At 42.3% G+C, this 12147-nt stretch overlaps 1 protein-coding gene across 3 annotated transcripts in view; it reads left to right on the forward strand.

Annotated features, from left to right (window-relative positions):
* Positions 1-6328: 6328 nt before the first annotated feature.
* Positions 6329-12147, forward strand: part of aass (aminoadipate-semialdehyde synthase) — a 58276-nt gene continuing 52457 nt past the window's right edge. The window contains exons 1-3 of one of the 3 annotated variants that reach the window (XM_083663164.1): positions 6329-6450; positions 8242-8574; positions 10806-10982. In XM_083663164.1, the coding sequence (XP_083519290.1) occupies positions 8350-8574; positions 10806-10982 (402 nt within the window). In that variant the 5' untranslated portion in view covers positions 6329-6450; positions 8242-8349. The remainder of the gene's footprint in view (positions 6451-8241; positions 8575-10805; positions 10983-12147) is intronic. The other 2 variants (XM_083663166.1, XM_083663165.1) reach the window with 2 other exon arrangements.

Consider the following 12147-nt stretch of genomic DNA (forward strand, 5'->3'; position numbering starts at 1 on the left):
CCATAGGGACTTATCGTGGTTCTCAACGGTATTCTCTTTTATAAGTCCTGTGATATATGTATAAATCATTGGCAGTACACAATGTATATATACTATAGACTATGTCTATAACATTCCTGCGGGGACAGGTTTTCTTTTCCTAAACTAACAGTATAGACCCTTTTCACGGAGGCCATTTTGTGTCAAAAAGGCAGGGTAAACACAGGTGCAAGCAAAACACTAATGAGGGTTTCCAAATTCCAATCATGGAAGTTGGAAACCCTCATTAGGGTTTTGCTTGCACCTGCTGTGTTTAACCTTAGTTTGCCCTGCCTTTTCAACACAAAATGGCCCCTGTGAAAAGGGTCTATTGAGGACACAGATGTAAGGCTACATGATGAGGCCTATATTAACGATGCACCCCCCCCCCCCCCCCCCTCTCTCTCTCTCCCTCCATTACCTTCCTCTTCCTGACCAGCTCTCCTTGCAGGTGGTTGATCTGGAGGAAGGAGCCGCCGGAGCCGAGTGCGCTGAGCGGCCGGACGGCTCGAACGGGCCTCCTGCACGGCCTGGGCAGATCTTTCACCTCCTCCATCATCGTCCCCCCCGCCCCGAAGCGGCTGCTGCCCCCGTTCACGTTGCTGCTGCTCATGGACAGAGACGTGTACAGGCCACTGTCCAACGAGGACGTCTGCAGGTCTGCGTGAGAGGTGGCTCGGAGTGACATTTCCAAGAAAGACCTGCTGGTCCACTTCTGCCCCAAATGTCACCGTATTTAGCTGAAAGCGGATGGCACTCCCGAGTGTTAGTCGGCCTGCAGCTTGAAGGAAGTTGCTGGTTTCATGTTGACGTCACTGGATCCTATCACTCACACAGAGCACCATGCATCATTCATTAGGGAAGGTGATACAGCAAGAGAAACATTACTCCATTCATTTAGCACAGAGCGCAGTCGACGCTGTGTGTGAACTGTCATTCACATTTTGCTGTTCACACACACAAGATACTCTCACATACTGTAGGCTAGAGTCACACATGCTTTAGACATATAGGCTGCTACTGTATACTGCCCTGCAAAGCCAAAAGGGGGTAACTCGCCAAGAGTGTAGAACTGAGAAAAATGACTTTAACGTTTTGTTGTTGTCCAGCCAAATCTATTTTAGGGAGAATATTGGAAATGTGTTATATATATATTTTTTATGTAGTTATTTATCTCCATATATATATATTTCTTTTTAGCTCAAACTTGACCTTTGACCCTTATTTGGAAGTTACCTTACTCTGGCTTTGCATTGTCTGCAAAATGATAAGGGGTGATGTATATTTATTTATTTATTTATTTATTTATTTCGGTCATGGGCAATTAAAACATTTCATAAAATAAAACGAAAAAGTACAAACAAGCAGCACAAGGCTGATAGACCGAAAAGGTGTAGGCTGAAGCTATAGCTTATAGCGCCTACCCTTCTTACTTAAACAAGCTATACAACAGAAAAATGATTAACGAATAATCAATTATAAACAAAAACAGAGACAATAATTCTCAAATTCAAATAATTACACAATTGACAATTACACTGCATATACATTGCATTACCCGAATATGCACATATACCGGTACACATATATATATATACATATATATACATAGGATATCTTAATAATTATTATCATTATAATCATTATTATAACCACAATAATCACTTTCATAATTATATTTCATTACAATATACAATACAATACAATATATACAATATACAACCGTCCAGAAATTAATATACACCATACACCGATTATATATAACTCAATATTGTTACTATAACTCTTCCTCCCTATACCTCATAATAATGCATTTTTTATATTTCTTTTTGAACTGGATCACACTTGAACATTGCTGTAGCTCCACATCCATACCGTTCCATAGCTTTACTCCACATACTGAGATACAGTATGATTTTAATGTCGTCCGAGCTCTTTGGGTTTTTAAATTTAACTCCCTCCTGAGGCAATAACCCCCCTCTCTATCAGAGAACATCGCCTGGATATTTCCAGGAAGTTGATTATTCCTGGCTTTATACATTATAATCGCAGTTTTATATTCTATAATTTCCATTAATTTTAAAAGATTTGAATCTAGAAAAAGTATGTTAGTATGATCACGATATCCAGCATAGTTTATTATCCTTATAGCTCTTTTTTGAAGGATGGTTATTGCATGAAGTGAAGTTTTATAGGTATTTCCCCAAATCTCTGAGCAATAATTTAAGTATGGTAAGACCAGGGAACAGTAGAGCATGCGGAGTGATTTCAAGTCTAAAACCTGCTTTGCTTTGCTCAAAACTGAAATACTTCTAGATAGTTTACTATGTATATATTTAATATGTGATTTCCAGTTAATTTTATCATCTATTATCACCCCAAGAAATTTGTTTTCAAACACTCTTTCAATATCAACACCATCTATCTGTATATTTACTTGATTATCTATTTTATAATTACTAAATATCATAAATTTTGTCTTAGCTAAATTTAATGACAATTTATTTATATCAAACCACCTTTTTAATTTATACAATTCACAAGTGACCTGGTCCAATAGCTCCTGTAAATTTGCTCCAGAACAAAAAATATATATTTATAAAACGGCTCTCTCAAATCAAGCAATCTGATTGGTTCACAGCCATTGTATAATTCCAGTAACCGAGTTCAATAACCCATGGCCATGGGTTATTGGTTGCCATGGCAACTCTCTTACTAAAAGGCAGCTCTGCGCTCGAGCTCCGTGTTGGGCTTTCCAGAAAGCTCTCAGCTTCTCAGCAAGCGTCAGGATTGGCCAATGTCAACTTCAGTCTCCAGAACGATCCAATCAAATCACCCGCACGTCTATCTTCTTGCTAGAGGTCCCGCCTTACAGTAGTGTCAAAACAAAAAGCTACTCGCTTGCAGCCAGACGCATGATGGCGCAACTCTCTAGGCTTTGGTTACCTCAAAAACAAAATGGCGGAGACAACTTTCAGATCCTTGTGAATCGATCTTCGCTTATAACTTTACTAATACTTCGCAGAAAATGATGTTTTGTACAAGAATAGACGCGGGCTAATGTCTTAACCCCTCTCTCGCGCGCCCTCACTCTTAACCCCGCATTTCTAAATAAGACGTAACGTTAGTTGGTGTCGGCATATGGCTCTGGTGTCGAGCTTTGCAAAAGCTCTCAGCAAGCGCCAGGATTGGTCAATGTCGACTTCAGTCTCCAGAACGATCCAATCAAATCACCCGCACGTCTATCTTCTTGCTAGAGGTCCCGCCTTACAGTAGTGTTTCAACTGACTCTATCAGAATAAAATGCCAGTCGGACTTATAGTATTATTATTATTATATTATTATACTTGGAAACCGTTTTATAAAAGCAATATAGCACTCGAGCTGCGTGGTGTTGTGGAATATATCCCGCTGATAAGCTGTTATCCCACGAGGCCTGCGGCCTCGTGGGATAACAGCTTATCAGCGGGATATATTCACCACAACACACTTGCTCTCGTGATATATTGCTTATTTATACAACAGGTAGTTCCGGCCGAGCAATTTGATTGGACAAGAGGGATCCTACGAGTGCCTATATTTCACGATAATGCACTGGCGCTTCACTGTGTGTAGATCACTCCGCTTCACAGCTGCCCTAATCAACAAAACGCTTCACAGCTCTAGAGTAGACAGTAGTAAAGTAGACAGCCTGCAGTTAATTAGGCTGATTAGGCTACATTTTCAGCAAAGCAGAAAGCTGAGGGGACTATTTTTGTTGGCGGAGGAATAAATACAGAAATCATCTATTTTCTCAGCTTTTTGTCATTTTTTTAATCAGCTTTGTTTAATAGAACTGTTGTATAAAAGCAATATCACACGAGAGGGAGTGCATTGTTGTCTAATATTGGCACTGCTGTGATTATCTACGGCACTCGGCCTGCGGCCTCGTGCCTGCGACCGAATCACAGCAGTGCCAATATTAGCCAACAATGCACTCCCTCTCGTGTGATATTGCTTATATATATATATATATATATATATATATATATATATATATATATATATATATATGTAAGGGATAATGTATATTGAGGCGGTGATTACGGGGGAAATAATGACCGACAGGTGATGATTGAGCCCAACGCGCAGCGGAGGGCTTAATGATTCACCTGAAGGTCATTATTTCCCAGTAATCACCGCCTCAATATACATTATCCCGCTTAGAACACGGCCTACAACTAAATCATTCAATAATCTGACAAAAATAATTATTCAAATAGATTTTTTAATAGCGTTTTCAACGGCAAAGCGGTTTCATTCGTAATTGGCACACAAGACACCACAGCTGCAACTGGTTGGCCTAATTAGTAGTGTTTGCTGACAAAAGGCTCTTATCAACTGATTAATCCAGGTGTGGCAGAGCAGCGGTCGGTTGTCGAGAAATAATGACCGGTGAATATTGTTGATTGACCAATCAGAATCGAGTATTCGAGAGAGCCGTGTTCTAAATATATATATATATATATATACATATATACATACATATATATATACACACACACACACACACACACACACACACACACACACACACACACACACACACACACACACACACACACACACACACACACACACACACACATGATATTATACATGATATCGATGAAAAGGCTCATTGTGGTGATGCTTGGTCTCTTGTTTGTTAAAACCAAGTCCATTGGTGCCCTCTAGTGTTCAAAACTGGTGGCACAGGAACACAGCACAGCAGGAGATGCACTGCGGATAGAAATACAGGCTGTTTGGGAAATTTAAATATTGACTTTGCCATTCTGTTCAGTAAGTGAAAGATCTCAGTGTACTTTCTAGAGATTTGGTCCCAAAACAAAAGGACCAGAATTGGGAGTATCTGACTAAATATATTTATTTGTTGTGATTGGATGAACGCTAGGCCAATCAGAGGCAGAGAGGGCGGGTCATGCCGTCGCCATCAGGCCAATCAGAGGCAGAGAGAGGCGGCTCATGCCTTCGCCGTCATGGGGGGAAAAATATCGCCGGCGGGTTGGCTGAAGCTCCCCTCAGGCCACAGTTAGCGAGCGTACATCCGGTGATTTTGGCCTTCAAATTAAAAGTGTGAATTTATCAGAGAATTTGTCAACTTGACCTTGGTAAAGTAAGGTCAGTGTACAGAAGAGTTACACCCTACATTACACACTACATTTCCCACTGAACTTAACCCCACTTCACCTCAATCACACCTGCAGACAATCAGTTCTAATCATCCCCAGGCAGCCATCCTGCCTTTAAAGACTCTGCTTCACTTGGTCGGAGTAGCTGCAGAGAGAGCAGCTCTCTCTGTGTTTAACCTGTGCGTGAATGATAAACGTCACTTATGATTTATCTTTACGACCACTGTTGGAACAGCCTATCCTGAGTTTATGCATGAGTGATACACCCAATTGATTATCCCTGATTAGCAGCAAATGGTTTTGGCAGCTGAAGTTCATGAATCATGGTGGTAAATGTTGTTATTATGTGTAGGCTACAGTTTCAGTAGTTGTAGGAGTGACAGGCCTACTTTTTGAACCCCTTTTCTAAACTTTCTTGCAATCAGGTAAGGTAGTGGGGTATTCTAACAGGATACAGCAAAGATGATACATGAAAAGAACAGAGCAGATATGGTTCGGTTGATCTCAAGCTCAACATATAGGCTACATACAGTAGGCTAAAATATATGAAGATTTCATTGGTAAAAACAGGTAAATGCCATTCTTAAAATGAATAAACAACACCTGTTTGATACTTCCTGGAGTGCACATACAAATATTGAGGGGATTTATATGAAAATTATCAGATGAATGTTTTAATTATAACTTAATACAAAATATACAAGAAATAAACGAATTACAATATAAATTCATCAATATGTAATATAAAACCATAAAAAATACAGATACCTGTTTTTGCAAATGAACTCTTCCAGCCTATGTGTATGAATCGTATGAATGTAATTGTGTGTTTTTTTATTGTTGTTGTTGTTGTTGTTGTTGTTAGCCTTAGCATTATTAGCATTTATTTGTCTTATTAATATGCGTTCTCTTTATTAACATCCTGACTGTACTGTTTTTCCCTTGGTCCTGTTCTGCCAGTTGCCCCATTTCCCCAAGACGATTGCTGAGCTTTTATTTTGACATCGCGCCCGGAAACGGCTGTGTGTGTACTGCGCTGGAATTGACCACGATTGACGCAGGTTTCCAGTAGTGGGCATGGATAGTGGGTCGTTCAGGGCTAACTTTTGCGTCACCACGCTCTTCCCTAGGACAGGACAGGGCAGGCAGCTCAGCTCACCTCTGTCTGACACTCCGACGCTCCTGTCCGCCACATTCTACTCTCTCCACCACCCTCCAGCCGTGTGACATACAGCTGATACTACCCTGCTGGGAAGGAAAGGTGGGTTTTTTAGCTTGAGTTTGTCAGCCACACGTGTCTCTCTGTCGCTTCTAAACTTCTGATTAGCCTAGCGTCTGCTCTGTCCTGCCCACGATCACGACATGTGCAGAGCAACCCCACTGGAGACAAACTCACTGTCAACAACCAACAGTTTGTATCGGTGTGAAAAGTATTTCCAGCAGGCCAAGGATTACTAGTTTATAGGATTACGTTACTGTAATGCCATCTTTCTCTATATCACTACATCACTATGAGATCATCATCTTCTACTTCTGTTGGGGGTAGATGGATGTAGTTCCTGTCAGTTAGTAGTCTACTGGTCTACCTGTAGATACTGGTCTAACTCAGAGACTCAGTCCTAACTTGAAGTCCAACATTCCAGTAACGTGTCTCTGAGGCGCAGTCAGTTTACTGTCCTAAATCATTCCTATATAGAGATGGGTTCCACGGAATTCTGTTGCTAGGGAACAGTTTGGGACCTAGTTTATTTCCTGTTAGTTATTGTACTAGCAAACAGTGCAACAGGAAGTAAGCTGGGGGAAATTTAGCATGCTTGTTGTCAAGTTAAAACCGTCTCTATAGTGTGTGTGTTCAGCTGTTAGTTAATAATAGTGACTGTTGTTCTTGAGATTGTTTGTTTTCTGCCAAAGTGTTAATGCAGCCTGCTCTGTGTCAGAGCCGCGTGATTTCTAACCCCACATAGGATAAGCAATAACCACGCCCTGTGGCGCCGGGATTGGCCAGGAGCAACACTGGAGGGCACGCAGCCCAGCGATTTCATGAACCAACTGAATAGCTCTTGAGAACGGACAGCGATTTCGAGAGCGGACATTGAAATGAATTATGGTCACCTACCTTCCTTAGCATAGTAATAATAATAATAATAATAAGTATAATAATTGTAATTACACAATGTAGGTAGCCTACACAATCTACAAAAACATGCAATAATATAAACGGTGTTGTGTTCAACGTTCATAGCTCATATAATATAATGTATCATATCGTTAATTTCAAGCTCAATTCTTACCCAGAGAAAAGGTACAGCACTGAAAATGTAACAAGCAATAGTTTTTTAAACATCTTTACTTTAAAAGATGAAAAACCCCAGGTGCTTTAGTCCCAAGCTTCAATGCTCCTGGCCAATCCCAGCGCCACAGGGCGTGGTTATTGCTTATCCTATGTGGGGTTAGAAATCACGCGTCAGAGCCACCTGTTGGTCTGACTGCAGCTCTCTCCCTATAGCAAACCAGGCAAGCATGACCCCTGACGATGCTGCCTTCAAATGCTGATAGGAAAGTCAGACGTCTGGGATGTCCCAGTCTGAACAGCTTTCTCCTGCTACTTAGTGGGAAAATCTAACCCGCAAGACTGACAGAATGAGAAACAAGCATAGTCGTATTGCAGCAAGGACAGCTATACTTAACTTAAAGAAAGGCTTTGCCGATTTTCTACCCGCTTTGTATCATTATGATCTCGATAACAGCGTTTCCGCTAGCACTTAAAGCTGCAGGACATCATGTCCTTTAAGATTTCAAATACAGTTGTATAAATTCAGGACACATTAAATCTGTGTTTATTGAGCTTAAGAGCAATTGATATAGGCTTAGGCTATATAAAGACATACATAACATGTATGTGACATTACATAATTAGGTTTATATTTTTTTATTTGAAAGTATAAACAGCCAATAAGACTCAATAAACCTCGGCTCATGTGAAAGTTCCACGTTGTGAATGTGTTTTTCTGATGGCTTTCTGCCCCGGCTGTCAAACTCCCACTGTGCGCAGACAGACAGGTGTGACCCGGGCTGGGCTCACTCACTCGTCTGTGATTAGACAGTGTGTGGTTAGCGGTCTGTGGCTGTGTGTGTCTGTCCCGAGCAGGGGGGTGACGCCATGTTCCGCCTCCTGAGTCCGGGGCGAGGCGGGCACGCGAGCCGCTGCCTCTGGGCGGGGCAGCGGCGGTACGCGCACCACAGGAGCGTGGTGGCCATCCGACGGGAAGACATCAACGTGTGGGAGAGGAGAGCCCCACTCGCCCCACGACACGTCAAGGAGCTCACCCAGGCCGGGCACAGGGTGCTGGTCCAGCCCTCCAACCGCAGAGCCATCCACGAGAAGGTGATGCACCAGGGGAGGGCAGGGGACATTTGGCTGTTTGGTGATGAGAACATAGACACAAAATGATCCATGTGTTCCTGGTAGATCGTTTGCTCTGATGTTCCATGCTAACACTTTAGCATAAACTATCTTGAGTGATAGTTGCTCCAGGCTAATACTTTAGCATTCACTGAGTGATACATGTGCCATTCTTCCAACACTTTAGCATTCACTATGTTGAGTGATAGAGGCTCCAGGCTTGCAACTAGGGCTGCACGATATATCGTTTACACATCGTCATCGCGATGTGCGCATGCGCAATAGTCACATCGCAGGGCGTGCGATGTTAAAAGTAAATTAACTCGTCATTTTGCTTGATAAACTCTCACTTTAGGGGTAGCCTACTGAGTGAAATGCAGTCTCTCTCAAAGGTGAGAGATGCCCTACTACTGTACTCACTCATTTAGTGCTTAGCTTCAACACAACAAAATGGACAGAGAGCTAAATTGAATTATTTTTGCTTATGTTGCGTTGCTGACAGTAGCCCGTCGGATGTAAACGATGTGATTGCGTAGGCGGATGTGTCCACAGGTTGCAGCGCACTAGCAGGCTGGCTGCTGTAACTCAAACATGTCTGTGGAGTGGAGATATTTACTCTTGAAACACCAACAAGCAAGACAGCAACATAATATAATGACAAGAAGGCTAAAGTGATTATTACTGAGAAGTTGTCCGTGTATCACCGCAGCTCTCTCTCCCCCTCAGGCTCTGATGATGCCAGGTCCTACACATCGGGAGCGTTTTTTTCGTGCGATTAATTCGCACGTCAATAATATTATCCGAACCTATATCAGTCAATGCAACCGTGCATACCAACGGCGAAGTTTCGCCGAGCGTTATTGCGGTGTTTATTTTTTCGAACCACGGTCGATTTTTCAGTAGTTCGCTTCCGACGTGTACACATCTGTGGCTGTGATTGACAGGTGGGTCAAAACTCGCATCGCAATTTCGTGCCATATATTCGCTCTTGATGTGTAAGGACCTGGGTTGAGTTAATCATACATAGCGACTCATTTACACAAAACATTTCAGTGAAAATAAAAAGACAAGAGACATATCTTGGCAATTAAATGTATATTTATTACTTTTCACGAATGAATTGTTTGTCACCAGTGCTGCTACATGTGAATCGTCGTCTCTGTCTGTACTGCGGTGCGCTCCAAAACCGGAACTCCAGAGATGCGGAGTGTACCACTTGGTAGTTTCTGGAGGGGGTTTCCGGGGGGTCAGACCAAGTGTGTAAAGTGGCAGGGGTGTTTCATTGTTGATTTATTGAAACGGTAGATTCTGGCACTCAATATTAGGGGTGGGCAATATATCAATTGTATATCAATATTGTGATATGAGACTATATGGTCTTAGATGTTGGATATGGTAAAATATGGTGATGATACGGCATACATGTTGTCTTTCCCTGGCTTTAAAAGCTGCAGTACACTAAGTGAAATGTAGGCTAGTGACATTTTTAAAGTAGAATGTCATAACTCACTCACTTTTTCATGTATGTAAGTCATGGAAATCCATTGGTCAAAATGTGTATGAACCCTGATAGATGGTGCTCTGAGGCCTACCAGTAGGCCACAGCCCAGTGGTTGAGAAACATTAAAATACATAATTTCCCCTCCAATATCAGATGGACTCCTCTACAAAATCACCCAAATCAATCTAGAAGTATTATTTTCTTTAAAATAGAGCTATTCTGGTAATCTGGTGAAAATCTCTATTTTTTCATATCGCAATATATATCGCAGGGGTGGGGAATATCGCAATGTCAGTTTTTTCCAATATCGTGCAGCCCTACTTGCAACTGCGCATGTTTTGGAGGAAGCATGGTGCTAGTCTACAGTTCTCCCCAGATTGGCAGAGGGGGTGGAGCAGCGACCGGGCAGCAGGGGTAAATTGGCCAAGTACAATTGGGCAGAAAATGGGGGGGGGGATATATATACAGTATATATATATATATATATATATATATATATATATATATATAAAGATTTTTGAGTTTCTCTGGTAATAAACCAGAGAAAACCCAAAGGGAGTAGTAAAATAATTTGTGTTCCTCAAATCATCAAGAGGAATAAGCATGATCAATAAGAGTGATCACAATATCTAGCAAAAATAATTAGCGTTCTGATTTTGATCGGGAACTAAGCCAGTGGTCGTGACAGCCCCGCGGTGTGTTTTGTGTTCAGTACTATGAGAAAGCGGGAGCGCTGATCCAGGAGGACATCTCGGAGGCCTCGCTGATCATCGGGGTGAAGCGGCCACCGGAGGCGAAGCTTATGCCCAGGAAGACCTACGCCTTCTTCTCCCACACCATCAAGGCCCAGGAGCCCAACATGGGCCTACTGGATGACGTGCTCAAGAAGGTACGACTCTTCTACCTGTCTTGTCTACTGGGCGGCCAGCAAGATGAGTTCAACCAACCGCTTCTCTCTCTTCCAACTCATCAAATACTGACGTGGCGTCACTTTTTAACACACTGGGTAAAACGTGCGGGGTAGTCCAATAATAGACAATGGTTACGTGAAGGACACAAGACTATAAACAGGAAGTAGACAGAGGATTCTGTCCTGGAGCTGATGTTGCTGATACATATTTGATGTACACCACCAGTCAAAAGTTTGGACACGCCACATTTTTTGCTATTTTCACTATTTTCCACATTTTAGAAGAATAACGGTGAAGACATCAAAACTATGAAAGAACACAAATGGAATTATGCCACGACCAAAAAAGTCTCATATAATTATGTTCGCTTCGGCTTTGGAAAGAAATTCATACATAGGATCAACTTCGCTATTTATATTTGACTAAGAAACACATTTGTTGTCATGACAGCTCCGAAAAAGTGAAGCCAAAACATCTGGGGCCAGTTGCACCAACTGGTCTTACACTGGTCTTAAGCTAAGTTGGTCGTAACTTTACGACCTTACAGCTACGCCGGTTGCACCAAGACGGCTTAAGCCTTCTTTTCACTACGACCAGGCGTAACTCTTACGCCTGGTCAGGAGGAGGCGTAGAGCCTGCCTGTAACAGAGATCTCCGTCTATCAGCGGAGACCTTTTTGAGTCCTTACCGTCATCGTCACCGTCGTAACACAGCCATCAAAGCATGATGTTAGATTATAACAAACTAGTTGTGTGGCTTAGCCTTCCAAAATGTTGCCGTTAATCTTTTAGAATTTAATACATAGAATTGGGAACGTTACATTCAATTTAATTCAGACTGTCTGTCTGGCTCAATCACCACCATTTTTTCCCCGGAGCGAGGGAGGGTGGGAGGAGGGAGGGTGTAGTGATGCACATACAGTAGTGGCTGATAGAGCGTAGTGGCACAGTGACGCTCCAAGCAGGTCGCGAGGCACATTTTTGCAACATCATCCAATCAGGGTGCATTCCCTGGCAATTCACATGGACGCGCATTGCTACGACCAGCATAGTTAAGACCAGACGTAAGCCGTGTTGGTGCAACAGGCATAAATCCACTCTAAAGACTGGTCTTAACTAAGACCGACGTAGGAGTTACGACCAG

The sequence above is a fragment of the Poromitra crassiceps genome (assembly GCF_964638095.1).
Source record: "Poromitra crassiceps genome assembly, chromosome: 30".
Lineage (NCBI taxonomy): Eukaryota > Metazoa > Chordata > Actinopteri > Beryciformes > Melamphaidae > Poromitra > Poromitra crassiceps.